At 41.9% G+C, this 16,812-nt stretch overlaps 1 protein-coding gene across 1 annotated transcript in view; it reads right to left on the bottom strand.

Annotated features, from left to right (window-relative positions):
• The window catches only part of LOC149193731 (uncharacterized), a 233,037-nt gene that overhangs the window by 163,560 nt on the left and 52,665 nt on the right, over positions 1-16,812 (bottom strand). The window contains exon 3 of the mRNA XM_089407420.1: positions 11,633-11,813. Coding sequence (XP_089263546.1) covers positions 11,633-11,813 — 181 coding nt within the window. The remainder of the gene's footprint in view (positions 1-11,632; positions 11,814-16,812) is intronic.

Here is a 16,812-nt window from a genome sequence, read left to right on the forward strand (position 1 = left end):
TTAAAAAAACACAAGATTATTCATTTTTTTTATTTTTTTAACATCTAGAGTATCCACAACATCAAATAAATGCATGTCCACATAAACATGTAAAGTAAGCTAATATATAATATGTATATGAAGTCTAGTGCATTGTGCTACATCACATATCAAAATAGTGAATCAACTCCTGAATTTTGAGTCTTGTCTGAGTCTCAACTCTCAAGAGTCAAAATATCAACAAAAAATATAATAAATGTATATCATGAGTCATCTAAAAGTCATCAAGTAATCAGTCACTGAGATCCTCTTCCCCTTTTAATTTTTGTTTCCACTAACTGTATTAAGAAATAAGTCATGCATTTATTCAATAGATTGTAATCTACTTGGGTAATAAGGTGTCAGGTGGTAGGTCCAATGAAAATAAACAGTGAGTATCACAGTAGATGTGAAAATTAACGCTTGGTGACTCCAAGCTGCTTATTTTCTGAGAAAACAGTAGATGTCAGATTACTAACCTAGCCTTGGCATCTATTATTCAAAAACTCTTGGAGGTAAAATCCACTTCTGATACATAACCTTTCCCCACATTTACAAGGAGTTCACCACTAAAGAAGATTCCCTTTCAAAACGTGCTCTCATTGCAGGAAGGATCTTTTCTGTCACAAGATTTCACAAGTACTTTGTTCCTGTCTGAAAATGGGTTCTTTTTTGAGGCACTGGTTTTGTTTTTTTGGACAGGTTGTTGTTATTTGATCTTCATGACCTCCTCTTTGTTGTTTCTTCTGGAAGCATTCAACAACTATAACAATGTTTTTGATGGTGTGGGGTTCTTTCTACGAAAGGTTGTTGTATGCCTGTCCTTTTGGTACTTTTGTAATCTTTTGAAGGGGTAGTGGTTGTTAGAGTCTAGATCACTGAAAGCCTAGAGGCTTAGCCAATGTATACTTTGCTTTCTAACTAGAAATATGAAGTATAAAGATTTGTTTTTCCTTGGAAAACAAAAACATATCTTAACCTCAAAACTAACAGATTACAAATGAGACTACTATGCTCGCAAGAAGTATGACAAACAATACAATGCAATAACTTGAAAATGCATGGATGGAAGCTTCAATTTATAGTTTTTTCACCTTTGCGGCCTCTTTATCCACGCCCTGGGAAGGGAGGCAGACTTTTTGGGTCCACTCCCGATTTATAAGGAAAAAATCATGATTTTTTCCTTTGTGAAAAAGTCGCCAAAAAGTCGGGGGATTAAATCGTTTAGTTCAAAAAATCGTGTTTTTAGGATTAAATCGGGATTTTTTGCAGGCTTTTTCCACACTGGGTAGGATGCCTCAACAGGAGAACCACCCATCCTGTCGATAAGTCGCCACAGGGTATCACAGGGGAGGGTGAGTCGCCCTATGGTTGCTTGTTGCTCCAAGAAGTACCCCAAGCCCCCCCGAGCTCCCAGAGCTCAATGCATGCATCATGCAGGGCCCTCATAAGAGGGTCTCTCAACGACTCCAAGTCGTTCGGGAAAGCCACAAATTTGACCTTTCTCGAGGCTTTGACAGAATGTCTGCAACCTGTACATCAGTCTCAATGCAATGGAGCCTCCTCGCTCATTGACGTACCATATCCCAGATAAGGTAGCATCTGATGTCTATATGCTGGAGCAATCATAGAATACGGGATTCCTCAATAATCAAATCCCCCTCTGGTTAACACAGAAGATCGCGGTGGTATCCATCATGTGTACAAAGTTCAAACAGCTCACTGAAGAGCTTCCGCAACCAAGCAGCTTCACACGAGGTCATACTCGTAGTTATGTATTTGGTCTCAGCGGTGCTTATAGAAACCGACTTCTGCTTCCTGCTCATCCAGGATATCGAAGCAGAACCCAAAGAGAGCTAGCAATCAGAAGTGCTCTTGCGATCCTCCACACTGCCTGCCCAGTCAACATTCGAATAATCATGCAGCTTCATATTTCTGACAGTGTATCTCAATCTATGAGAGATTGTGCCCTGAAGATATCTCAGAAGATCCTTGGCACCAATCTAGTGAGGCTCAACCATATATGAGCTCACCATGCTAACTGCAAAACATATATCTGGACGGGAGTTCACCAAGAACATCAATGCTAGTATGAGTTTGAGAAACTCAGAGGCACTTCCCAAATTAGGTCTGGTATCCATACCACATAACTTCTGAAAATTAAGATCCATCGAGGTAGTCACAGGCTTCCAGATCACCATTCCTAATCCGGAATCCAACTGCCTCTTACTTTTGCAAATGAGAGGGTTTGCACTTGTCAGAAAGAGGTCGTCCTTATAAGGTGTCAGTTATGAGAGGTCTATAATCCACAACCTTCAAGCAATGGTTTGGATCGGCTTCACTCTTAGTGAATCTCAACTTCTTCAGACAGTTATCAATCCTCTCATACTATGCCCAAGGTGTTTTCTTCAAGCCATAGAGGGCTTTCTTCCACTTGGATACATAAGATTCCCAATCATGAATCTCAAACCCCTCGGGTTGTTCCAAACCTATGGACCTACTACACGAGGGGAATGGTCCCCTTATAAGATTTTCCTTTAGTACATCTTGGACATGTACCTTCATGCTCTTCTTGAGTTCAGGCATCCCTGACACCATCTTACTCACATTGGGTAGGGCCCCATAAAGTAGACCTCCGGTGCTATAGATGAGATGTGTCAATTGACATGGTCCCCAATGGACTTCCTGCAACTTGATACAAATTGCCAACCCTGAACCCATGAGTAAAAGCATTTTTGAAAATTCTATTTTTAAACACGTACCTTTCCATCGATGAATGCCACTCTAAAACCTTTGACTTCCATTGCCGAAATGGAAACCAGGTTCTTCTTGCGATCAAGTGCATAAAAGAGATTCATGTAGAATCGAGTTACCCTTATACAATTGAGGGGTAACATTCCCTACACCCTTTCCGGGATAGGTGGCATCGACTCCAAGTAGATTGTTTCCATCTCTACCAAATTAGAGAGAGCACCCTTCTATCTGATGAAGTGCCTTGAAGCACTACAATCAATACGCCGGATTCCCAAAGAATTTGGGGGAGAGGGCCAATATAAGATAATGCTTCGTTATCTTATCAGAAACAACATTTGATTCTTCATACCTAGGGTTCCTTGCTTTCTTTGAAGAGTCGGTCGTTTCCTTGATGACCTGCATTACCTGTCATTCCTCCGATGTCCCTGGACTAATTGTTATCATCAAGTGATGTGTCCTTACCATTCGGATACATCTTCGCATAATGGTCGGACTTATTACAACCAAGGCATCTGCCTTTCCTTCCACCCTTAGATCCAGACTTCCCATTCAAGCGATCTTTAGGTAGGCCATCAAAGGCTTTCATTGCGCCATTCTGATAATGTTCTCTACTTCGACTTCACCCTTGGTGAATTTGAAAAGGGATGAGGAATCCATTGACTCTTTTGTCCTTTCCCAACTATCTTTGGTGATCACTGCTTCACTCTTGCTTAGGCTTTGTCTTCACCTCAGCTCTGATACCATGTTAATTTTAGGTATGTTCTATGCTTAAAGTAATTTATTTCAATCTTCACAGTTAGCTCAATATCTTTTCCAAATTAGCAATCACATCAGCATTAAAGTAAATTGCAGATAGAACATAAACATAGATCGCAGAAGACAAGCCAAGACAAGAGGACACAAGATGTGGCACTAGCCAGGGACAAACCCCAATGTGGGGAAACCCTTGTCTTCTTATATGTTCTTCAAAAGTTTAGCAAAGAGAGAGAGAGAGAGAGATAGTACATTTACAACAGAATTCAACACTTTGACTTATCTAAATAAGAGCATAGATCATCTCTAAGAAGATGATACATGAGATAGCTTAACACAGTTGAAGACATGCTGCTTCAACTGATTCTTCAAGGTGACTTCTTCACCTATCATTGTGCTACACCTCGTCACCATGTTGCACCTCACCGTGCTGCACCATGATGCACCCATCATCACTATGCTAGACCTCATGACCATGCTGCACACATCATATTGTTGCACCTTATGCTGCCACTGTTGTCCCATGTGCCATTGTTGCACCATGCTGCCACAGTTGTCCCATGTGCCATTGCTGCACCATGCTACCACAGTTGTCCCATGTGCCATAGTTGTACCATGCTAGCACAGCTATCCCATGTGCCATAGTTGTACTGTTGGAATTTCTAAGTCTGACCCGTTAGAAACCCTTCATGTACTTTCTGATTTATTCCTACCTACTTGTTATGTTAATTAACAAGTTATTTACCATGTAAATACTGTAAATAAATACAAGTGCATGCTCAACACATTACAAATCATCAACGGAAGGAAACAGAAACAAGCACACAAGTGACATCGTTGTTTTTGGACTCATGTCCCCACAAAAACCCAATGTGGGAAAACCGGTGCAACTATCTGAGGGTTTGATTTATTAAGCAGTTTCAGAATACAATCTGGGTGCCAAATCCGGCTCACCCAACAAAGAAAAATCTCGGTAGTAGTACCTCTCTACTCGAAAGCAGATATTCCGATTGAAACCCCGGATAAACACTTCAGCAGCTCCACAACTCCAATCTGCCCCACAAAACCCTACCGTTAGCCTCTAGGCGCTGTGTCAGCCTCTCTCTGGCCAAGCGTTAGCCCAACGTCACTCTGGCTTGGCCTGCATTAGCCTCTGGAGGCACTGAGTCAGTCCTTTGGCCCTTTGTGTCACCCACGGTGGCCCTCTGAAGCACTGCACAGTGCCTGGCTACCTCTGTGTGAGCCCTAGTTGCCTCTGCGTGAACCCTTGGCTGCTTCTACGTCCCTCTCTCCAGCTACTGCGCTGATCCTCCTGGTGCTATCTCTACCTCTCTGCTTCTGTATTCACTACCCCTCAGCTACAACTCTGATCACTCTCTCAACTTTTTCAGCAAACCCAGCCCCAGAAAGTCAAAATCTTGATCTCTTGGTGTGTTCTCCAAGTGACCCTCAAACCTCCTCTTATACTTTTCTCGTTGACAAATCAACGGCCGAGATTAAGTCCCTAATCAACAGCTAAGATTAGATCTGGCTTGATCCATGACTTTTGGACCATTCTAACATAGTTTTATATTAATTCACATTAATATTTTATTTTCCCTAAGTTTAGACTTAGGGACTACATTAAAAATATTAATTATTTTAATATCTCCCAAATTGTCTGCCCAAATCATTTCTGGGTATTGGAGATCTCATGTGCTTTAGCCTCTCCACCAATTTTCGTGGCTAGAGCACATCCGATGCTACCCCAAATCAACACTCCCTCTTAGCGAGGACTGTGCTCTAGAAATACTCCTCATTGAGTATTACCCTGATCATCCGACATCGGTCCCTTTGCTGATACTAGGCCTGCTGCCCATTATCTACACTGTTGCATCCTGTATTGCTACCCATGGCCCTGCTGCATCCGTACTACAACTCCCTCTGCCTCTATGCTCCTGCCCATGGCCCTACCGCTACCACTGTTGCATCTGCACTGCAACCCCTCTCATCATGCTGCATCGTGCTTCCCATAGCACTACCACTGCTAACCGCTGCACTGCAACTCAATTACTGAGAAGTAAGTAACTGATCTCCCAACTCTGACATCTCCATCAGGCTAGAAACACTCTTGATGCTGAAGTTCCCTCTGTCATTAACAAATGCTCCCTCTTTGACCTCTGCGCTGCTGCAACAACTATGTGCATCTCGCACCGTTGCACACCTCTCTGTGCCATCTTGCACTGGTACAACACTCTCGTGCTTCTCACACTACTACCTCACGCTGTCCTGGGAATCTTGCACTATAGCTCCCTCTGTCGCTCCATCTACATCCGTTTGTACTGACATCCGCCAGTATTGCTACTCCTCTTCAAGGCTCCCGTAAGAAGGTCTAATCCAAGAGGCTGGGTACCTGAAGGATCCTGTCCCTCATCGCTTGTAGTCCGCCTGACTACAGCTCAATGTCTCCCCACTTCCACTCAAGTGGTGTGTGTGCACTCATGGCACAATCATCATCTGTCTCCACTTCCTTCTCTACCCTTGCTGGCGGAGCCTTGGTCTCGGAGGCCTCTCCCTTGCTCTTCTTCCTTGGACACTGGGTTGCATAATGACCCAGCTCTCCACAGTGGAAGCATTTGACCTTAGAGAGGTCCTTCTTCTTCCGTTTCTCCTGCTTTCCCTCAGATGCTAGGGCAGCATCCACCTCCTCCTCTTTCTTAATTCTGATCCCCATGCCACTGCTTCCCGCCTTGATTAGCCTTTTGATCTCTTCTTGGCGAAGAGTAGCCCACATTTCCTTCCAATCTGGAAGGGTCGCCCTGCCCAGTATGCTATGGAAAAACACCTCCCAGTCTTCTGAGACTGCGTTCAGGGTTCTTCTCACCATCAATTCTTCATCCAGCGTGGCCCCTATGGAAGTCAGTTGATCCCGGATCTCTTTCAATCGACCGAGGAAGGGGTCGATCTATTCTCCCTTCTGCATCTGGTATGATCACAGCTGATTTTCTAGTAACATCCTTCTCTGCACAGAAGTATGCTGGTACAATTTCTTTAGGGCCTCCCACATCTCATTTGCCATTTCCTTTTCAACAATATGTGGTACTACATGGTCCTTGACCCTATCAAGAATGATGCTCTTGGCCCTCGCCATTGCCTCCTCGTACTTGTCGTTATCAGCTGGGTCAACTGGGATAGCTATCGTCCTCAAGGTGAAGTGCTTGACACGATTCCTATCTAGAACGGATAGGATTCTAGCCTTGTAGACTACGAAGTTTGAGGCTTCGTCCAGTCTGTCCTGGTCTCTTACCCCATTCACTGTCATCTCGCTGCTCCTCTACTTCCCTCCTGGAAGTTCTTGGTGTGACTCCCTCTGAGCCTCGATTTCCCTCCTGGAAACCCTTCTGCCAATGTTGAGATGCCCCCCACTCTGATCGTTAGTGCGGGTGCACCACTGATCCGAATTTCTCAGCTAGAAATCCTAGGTAGCAACTCCCTCCTCCTTGGCCTTGCCCTGTTAGGTACTGTTTTGACTACACTACCCCACCAGCTCTACTCTGCAACTTACCCACAACCTCCTAAACCCCAGCAAACTGAAGGTTAGAGCTCCTAGGCTCTGCACAATCCTGGCACCGGCAAATTAGCTTCCTCAGCCAACTGCGTCAGCCCTCCTGGCCTCTGCGTGAGCCTGTCTTTGCCTCCCTCAGCCTCTGCGCTGCCTCTTCCTAGCTCAATCCTGATGACGCAAGCATTGTGTCACCCCTTCCTTGCTGCTACTCTGCTAGGAACAGCTTATGTCACTCGGGACAATTGTTTTTTGTTGTTGCTGCTTTGCTCGGCTGATGTCCTCAGTTCTCCTGTGATCTGCAACCACGCTCTGATACCATGTTGGAATTTCTAAGTCTAACCCGTTAGAAACCCTTCATGTACTTTCTGATTTATTCCTACCTACTTGTTCTATTAATTAACAAGTTATTTACCATGTAAATACTGTAAATAAATACAAGTGCATGCTCAACACATTACAGATCATCAACTGAAGGAAACAGAAACAAGCACACAAGTGACACCGTTGTTTTTGGACTTATGTTCCCGGAAAAACCCAATGCGGGAAAATCAGTGCAGCTATCTAAGGGTTTGATTTATTAAGCAGTTTCAGAATACAATCTGGGTGCCAAATCCAGCTCACCCAACAGAGAAAAATCTCGACAGTAAATAAATACAAGTGTATGCTCAACACATTACAGACCATCAACTAAAGGAAACAGAAACAAGCACACAAGTGACACCGTTGGTTTTGGACTTATGTCCTCGGAAAAACCCAATGCGGGAAAACCGGTGCAGCTATTTGAGGGTTTCATTTATTAAGCAGTTTCAGAATACAATATGGGTGCCAAATCCAGCTCACCCAACAGAGAAAAATCTCGACAGTAGTACCTCTCTACTCGGAAGCAGATATTCCGGTTGAAACCCCAAATAAACACTCTGGCAGCTCCACAACTCCAATCTACCCCACGAAACCCCAACGTTAGCCTCTAAGGACTGCATCAGCCTCTCTCTGGCCCAGCGTTAGCCCAGCGTCGCTCTAGCTTGGCTTGTGTCAGCCTCTGGAGGCACTGCATCAGTCCTCTGGCCCTTTGCGTCACCCATGGTGGCCCTTTGAGGCACTGCGCAGCGCCTGGCTGCCTCTGCGTGAGCCCTGGCTTCCTCTGCATGAGCCCTGGCTGCCTCTACATGAACCCTTGGCTACTTCTGCGTCCCTCTCTCCGGCTACTACGCTTTTCCTCCTGGTGCTATCTCTGGCTCTCTACTTTTGTATTCATTGCCCCTCAGCTGCAACTCTGATCACTCCCTCAACTTTCTCAGCAAACCCAGCCCTAGAAAGTCGAAATATTGATCTCTTGGTTTGTTCTCCAAGTGACCCTCAAGCCTCCTCTTATACTTTTCTCGTTGACAAATCAACGGCCGATATTAAGTCCCTAATCAACAGCTAAGATTAGATCTAGCTTGATCCATGACTTTTGGACCATTCTAACATAGTTTTATATTAATTCACATTAATATTTTATTTTCCCTAAGTTTAGACTTAGGGACTCCATTAAAAATACTAATTATTTTAATATCTCCCAAACTGTTTAGAATCTGCCCAAACCATTTCTGGGTATTGGAGATCTCCTTTGCTTTAGCCTCTCCACCAATTTTCGTGGTTAGAGCACATCCGATGCTACCCCAAATCAACACTCCCTCTTAGCGAGGATTGTGCTCTAGCAATACTCCTCAATGAGTACTACGCTAATCATCCGGCATCAATCCCTATGCTGATGCTAGGCCTGCTGCCCATTATCTGCACTGTTGCATCCTGTACTGCTACCCATGGCCCTGCCACTGCCACTGCTGCATCCGTACTGCAACTCCCTCTGCATCTGTGCTGCTGCCCATGGCCCTGCCACTGCCACCGTTGCATCTGCACTGCAACCCCTCTCATCATGTTGCATCGTGCTTCCCATAGCACTACCACTGCTAACTGTTGCACTACAACTCAGTTACTGAGAAGTAAGTAAGTGATCTCCTAACTTTGACATCTCCGTCTGGCGAGAAACACTCCTGATGCTAAAGCTACCTCTGTCACTAACAAGTGCTCCCTCTTTGAGCTCTGCGTTGTTGCAACAACTCTATGCATCTCGCACCGTTGCACACGTCTCTGTGCCATCTTGCACTGGTGCAACACTCCTATGCTTCTCACACTACTGCCTCACGTTGTCCTGGGAATCATGCACTGTAGCTCCCTCTGTCGCTGCATCCACATCCGTTTCTATTGACATATGCCAGTACTGCTACTCCTCTTCGAAGCTCCCATAGAAAGGTCTAATCCAAGAGGCTGGGTACCTCGAGGACCCTGCCCCTCATCGCTTCTAGGTCATGTGTAGATCATCTAGGACTGCGGCTAGGTCATGCATAGATCATGCTAGGGCTCCTCCCCTACTACATCTAGGACTTCTAGAGACCAGGGCAGCGAGTAGCCCTCCTACTTGACTGCATCTAGGGCTCTTACTAGGGCTCCTTACCTTCTGCGTTTAGGGCTTCCTCTCTTAGATTTCTCTTCCACTAAAACCCAAAACAAGTGGAGAGAAATCAAGAGTGAAGTGTGTGTAGAAATGACTATCAAGTCACCTCTTTTTATACTAAAACATTGAGCACATGTGGGTGTTATTTAGTTGCTGGCCGACCTTGACGAATTGACTTATAACACAAATAAATTCATAACTCCATGAATATTTATCGGAATCGCATGATCTTTAGATCAATCCTACACCTCTCGATGAGAAGGATCCAAGAAAAATATCATCTGCCCTAAATAAGATGACCCACATGGAGTTTGGCCCTAGTTTCCAATTTTAACAACACCTACCCAGGCTACCCCTGCCACTAGTAAAGGGCGTGGTCCACCTCCTGTAGCTCCTAGTTCTTCAACTTCTAGAGAACAACAGAGTCCACTACCAACTCCACCGGTATCTACATCTAGAGGGAAAGGAAAAGCTTGCATTTTCTCGCAAGAGGGGCAGAGGAAATCAGTAGTATTAGTTATTTGGTTCATTTCATTGTATATGACATTATGACTCATGATATGAGATACATTATTATATTTTTTGTTGATATTTTGACGCTGAGTTGGGACTTAGGAGTCAGGACTTACTATTCAGGGCATGATTCACTGTTATGTGTGATGTAGCAATAGAAATGATATTACACATCTTACATATTAGTTCTTTTATCATATTTATGTGTCAATGTATTTATTTTATGTTTTAGATGCTTTAGATATTAAAAAAATTGAGAAAAAATGAATATTTTTGTATTTTCCGATTTTTTCCCAATTTTTACAATTTTTTTCCTATTTTTTCCCCTCGCCAATTTAATCCCAATCGCAATGTTCGCAACACTGCTTTGTATCACCGTTGAACAATTGATGAAATCTAATAGAAGAAGAAGAAGAATTTTGGGTTTTACCCCTTGTGGGGTTTTCCCTGGTCTTCGACCAACCCTGGTGTCTCTCTGTGTGCATGTTTTTCTTCTGGTGTTCGCTGCATTACTGATGATGTTGTTATTTCTACATAATTGCATATAATGTAATGATGTTATATTGTTGTGGGGTGAATTCAATGTGTAAATGATGTGATGCAGTTATCTTAAGCAAAGAACAATATAGCCCTAAGAAAAAATTAACAGACTGCCTTTCTGAAGCAACGAGGAGATGAATGATCTCTCCCTGTGGCAGCAGAAGGCTGAGGGCTAATTTCCTGTGGTAGCTGAGACCATTTGCTGGGGCCGCAAGTGACCAAAGGGGCCACGATCAGGAGGACGCAAGGGTTATTAAGGGTGCAAGTTAGCAGTAAGGTCTGCTGATATGGTTTTGTGGCAGCAAGGGGACAGCCACAGTCTGTAGCATGTTTGATTTGATATCCCTGTTGGGAAATTGTTGACTGTTGTAAGTCAGTTAATTTAATTGTTGAATCAGTCGTATTTTATATCGGTTGCTTGTGGAGTCTACTGTTGCTTGAGTTCTCTACTATACTACCTTGTAAAGCAACACCGTTTCATATATTGATGAATATTGCATTACTGTTATGAAATACAATTCTTTCATGGTTTATTGAAAACCCTAGCTCAGAATTGCACCCTAAGGGTAATCTCGCCAAGAGGGATATTACAGAAGCTTAGTTCAATAAAAAATTGTTGATATCAAAAGTCAGGTCAAAGCTTTCTTGATATTGTGGTATTACCAACGCGCCCAACGACTCCAGCAACCTGCTTACACCTTGTTCAGATGACATGCCATAGAAGCATCAGTGGAAATGCAGCTATAATGTCCTTTCCATCTTACATTATAAATGTGGAAATTAATGAAATGTTTAATTTTATATCTATTTATCAAGTCAAAGAACAAAAATGAGTAATCTACATGTCATGGTATGTACTCAATACTCAAAACGCTTTTCAAAATACAAAAACTTCTAACACGATTTTCTATTTCTCAATAAAAAATATATTCAAAAACAGAGGATTTCTCAATACTAAACTGCAGTTTCCATAAGAATCATACATATAAAGAAAAAGCAAATTACCATCTCACCTGTTGTTTCGATAACTATATGATCAAATTTGTCTCTCTTTGTTTTCACCAAATCTGAAAGCATTCGCACAAGATCACCTCTTACTGTACAGCAGAGACAACCATTATTGAGCATTACAATATCTTCAGCTCCTTTCATCTGTGAAGCAACTAATGATCCATCGATATCTACTTCACCATACTGCAAGCAGATTAGAAAGGTTCAGTGCTTCCACCTAAAAAGTTGAATCATAGTAAACATGTCTGCCTAGTGGACAAAAAGTACTAATTGGCAATATAAAACTATAACTATACACACAGACACACAGAAACCATGCAATCAAAATATACCAGGATTAGAAAAGAATACAAGGCACAAGAAAAATTATGTTCAGGCTTTGAAAGAACAATTATAGAAAGAAACAAAAATCCCATACCAAAGGACTTACCTTTTAATGGATTCAAGATACAATAGGATACGAACTATCACAAGAAAACAGCAAATAAGAAACATAATGTGGAAGTGCAAAGGGCACTTGAAAGCTGCAAGCTAAATAGATGTGATGCAGGAGAATTGACATCATTTTGAATATGCCAGCTTGAACACACTGTGATGGACTTGTCTGAAGTAGAAATAGAGTTCACAGTTAATGGACTCCAGTAGATAAGTGAAGGTGTGGACCATGGGATGATGTAATTTGCATAGCCAGAATGAAGAGCATTATGGAGTAGAATGGCACAGGGAACGAAGTGTGATTACCATGAAACCAATGGGTGTTGGAAGCCTAGAACTAGTTGCTGCAGAACGGGACTGTGGGTACATAAGCAGTTGTGGGCTTAGGAGCTTTGCACCACAGACCGCGTGGAATTTCTCTTGGCTAAAGAACTCCCCAAGTCAAAGTTGTGGAACCAGAACTGAAAGAAAATAAAAGCGGCCAAGTGGAACTCTGTCCACACATGTAGAAGGGAATCCACAGGCCAAGTTGAAGAAGGAACATGCCGGCTGAGTGGAATCTGAAAGGTCACGTTGTAAAAGAAGAATCATTGGGAAGAGATTGATCTCAAGTTGGAAACCAAAACACAAAAGCTAGAAATGAAAGGGCATGGGTGGTGGTAGCTGAAAAGAGCATAGGAACAGACCATTTAGAAGTTGAAGACAAACAGTTTGAGGAAAAGGAACAGATACAGCATGAATGATAACAAGAATATGTTGCTCAAAGAAGAAGACAGGAGACCTCAAGAGGGACAAAGGTAATGGTAAAGGTTGACATGGCATTTGGCCTGGCAACCCAATGAGCTTGTAAACTGATATATGTCCATGGATCCATTGTAAATATTCCACAGAAATGAAAGAAAGAAAGAGAAAGAGTGGGTTCGATCACTGAGATGGTGGTTTTTACCTTCAGGTTTCCGCATAAACATTCATGCATATCAGTGATTGAATATGTGTGATTATATTGCTTTGTAATTATGTATTATTGTTGTAGATTGCATTTGAATGATTTATGATGTATGGATGTCAATAATAAACAGCGTCTATTCTTGTGGAGAACAGTTCTGCTGTGAATTCCTATCATCATACATCTCTATAAAAATATGTCAACTAGATATTAAGTTATTCTGAATCGGGGAGCTCTGCAAACAAGGGTCTGCGTGAAGATCATGTATTGAACTGTGATTCTCTATATGTTGTTAAAGTTTTACTCACCTGTGTGTAGGATCATTGGGTAGGGGAACACTGTGGGCCCATAACACACAGGTTGCTTGTTGGAGTCTATCGCCCATAAAATGTCAGTTAGTGGGTTGAACCATTACTCAGTTCTGTTGTGGGATGGTCTGTGAGTAGGTTCATTTCTACTAAAGAAGGACAATGCCTGTACAAGAAGGATGGGTTAGTGCAGACTTGTGTTCTATAGCATCCAATTAGAGCAGACTATGGTGGATGCACGGCTTTTATAGTTCTAACATTTTTAGGATTCATTCATTGTTGTAGAGTATGTGTTTCTCAGTATCGTATGCAGATTAGAATCCACTGCGAAATACCCTAAAATTCAGGCAGTGATGTTTATCCTCATGTGCCAAGTGATATCAGAGCTCTGCAATAGTGAATGTATGAGAATGTGGGTAATATCAATGTGGATGAGAATTCTTTGCTGGCTAGGGCATTAGTTCTCTGCCTGAGATATCCTGCCGGCGACTTTAAATGGCAAAGGGGTCTTGGCTCCCCTGCATCAAGATGCAAGAAAAACATGAAAGGAAAGAGAGTAAAGAAGGGTGACTCATGATCAACCCCAAAAAAGAGAGAAGCTCTAATCAGCATTAGATATAGAGGTAGATATAGCGAAGAGAGAAGAGTCATCTCCATCCTTATCAATCACTGCGTAAGTACCAATGTCCTCCAAAGAGTTCCCAGGTTGAAAGGTCCTAGATAGGTGATCTTGGGAGGAGCTCAGAGACATTCAATCAAAAATCTACTAATATTTGAGGCCCTAGAGAGGAAGCTCATGATGGGCATCTAGCTGATGGATTTGTATCTGAGCTAGACAACAACAACATCTGAAAGAAGGTACATCTTTGTGGCATCACAAAAGTGGATCATCCTGTGAAGGACGATTTGTCCCATGCTCATAAAGGGAAGCAGAGTGCAAGGAGTAAGAGGCTCTATTCAGAAGGTGTGGGTCTTTTGTGAAGATCAATTAGACAGAACCCATGGCAGGTTCAGAACAGCTAGGAGATACCTTCATGCTATAATCTACTCATTTTGTGTCCAAGTTCTATGCACAAAGTTTGTTGATGCTCCTGAACTGATGGTTAGATGTCCCTCTTTAGTTCCTATAGTTAGTTTGCATGGGCGTAGCTTAGCCATGATAGGACTGCAACTAGATTAGCTTAATGGGAAGTCTATTTTTACTTGACAATCTATTTGTTGAGGCACATATTATATGTGCACAACACCAGCAAATAGAAGAAAGATACACATAACAAAAGCATAAGAGATAATGATTGTAAGTATGAGAGGAGATTGTCAACATTGTAAATTGTTGTACAATGTACACTCATTTGTTTTACTTTATAATGTGTACAAAATGGTGGGGAGAGTGATAAAGGTTGACCATGTGTCCAATAAAACACAATAAAATGGGCTGGTGATCAATTTACATTAAGTCACTCAAAACAGGTGAGAATAAATTACAGAATAGAAAAGCACAAATAACACATGTTAACACATGATCAGTAGTGTTATAGCAAAATCTAGCAGCCCCGAATGATGTAAAGTCCCAAGCATCAAGGAGCTAGTATTGTGCAACTCAAGAAGGCTACCCACCACCACAAAAATAACTCTTCCCCTCACTTTTGGTTCACTCTTATCCAACTCAAGGTGGTCTTCCCTAAAGGCATGATTGCTAAAAAGATACAGTGAAGCTACAAGGTGACTTATTGTAGAGTTAGCATAGGCAGAGCAAATGGATGTAGTATAATGGAAGAATAAATGGTGTGAGAAGAAAAGATTGAAGGAAAACCTCAAGACCAAGTACCTAATCACACCTTGGGCAAATGAAGTCGAGGATTCATAGATCAAAGAGGATATGTGCATGGAAATGTAAGGCAATGGGGCTGCTAAGCTTGCCACAAATCAGCCTCAGCTTGCTGAAATTTGTAGGAGAAAATTACATTGGAATGCTAAAGATGCCATTCTAAAGCATTGTTATGAAAATAAGGTTATGTTAATCCAGTAAAAATTGGGTTCATTAAATGAATTGTTAATACAACAACAATAGCAATAATAAGGATAACATCTGCTAAATTTTCGAAAAACTAGCCAGATTTATTTTCTCATGACAATCAATTTTATTCCCAGCAATTTATTTATTTAGCGAAACAAATATTGAATTACCTAAAAATAAAATCGTTGGTATTTTTAACTTCCAGAAATGAAATACGCAACGAAACTTAAATCAGAGAGATCAATCACACATTGCAAAAATAATTCACCTATTAATCTCGAAAATCTAGGTTTTTGTCCCATAGAGATACAAGGAAAAATACAAAAACTAGAACTTGTAACTCGGCCACCATTGGATGAATTTGGCCCAAGGAATTCGGCCTCCTGGAAATCAGCCTCTGGAAGAAATCAACCTGGAGAAATTCAGCCCAATCAATCAGCTAGAAAATCGACCTGCGCCCTCCCTACGAGTTATCACTGCACCTAGGAAACTCAGCCCCCCAACAATTTGGCTTTCTCCAAATCAAATCAACTTTCCTCCAGCATCTTGGCCCTACAATCTCCTCAACTCGGCCTCTTGGATCTGCCCTTAATTCTCCCATACTTCTCCTCCTTTGCGCTCCAATCCATTGAGCCACTCACACTAGAGAAAATTGCTCTCTATGATGACTCGCTCTCTTGAGCTCTTGTGTTGTTGTCGTGTCTTCACCTCTTTACTAGGCTTCTTTTATAATCTTCATTAAGTCCAAATCCCTAACCCTAATCTCCCTTCTAGAAGATCTTGGAGATCAATGGTTGAGATTATTTCTAAGTCACTTAAATAATTAAATTATTTATCCTTAGAAAATGACTTAATAGTCCACAATAATTAATTGACTTTAATTATTGTACTTTTCCTAAGTTAGACTTAGGAAAGAAGACATAAATCACTTACTCCACCAAGCAAGCACCTAGAGAGGCAATAAATCATCTCCCACATGCTAAGACACCAAGCCTATGCAAAAGACCTTCTGAAGCTACCACTAGCTTCAACAACATCCCCACACTACTCTATCCAAATGAATGTGTTTTGAGGCTTTACTACTGCATGTTTATTTCTTTATATTATTTTCGGTATTCTCTAGGGGATATACTTGCACTCCCACATTGTATTCAGATTGGTTGTATTCTTCAGCCCCACTAACCTACTTTTGTGGTCATTAGTTGGACATTGGTAAAATTATATCATCTTAGTACAAGACACTTGTAAAATGTAGCAAGGGTTTCCCAATACAAAAATAAACAATATGAAAATAAAATACACAATGAAAGCCTACATAAAATGATAGTATACCTCCAATCTTCCATTCAAGCTCCAATCATATGATGTACAAATCAAGTACAGATGGGAGAAATCCTCAATCCCCAAATTCCCAACAGCCATTACAATGGAGAGAAAGCTTGCCTTTATAGAGTGAACCTTTACTCTCGTACAATA

Source organism: Pinus tabuliformis, chromosome 2_2 (assembly GCF_031772625.1).
Source record: "Pinus tabuliformis cultivar Carrire ecotype Pingquan chromosome 2_2, CPIR1, whole genome shotgun sequence".
Lineage (NCBI taxonomy): Eukaryota > Viridiplantae > Streptophyta > Pinopsida > Pinales > Pinaceae > Pinus > Pinus tabuliformis.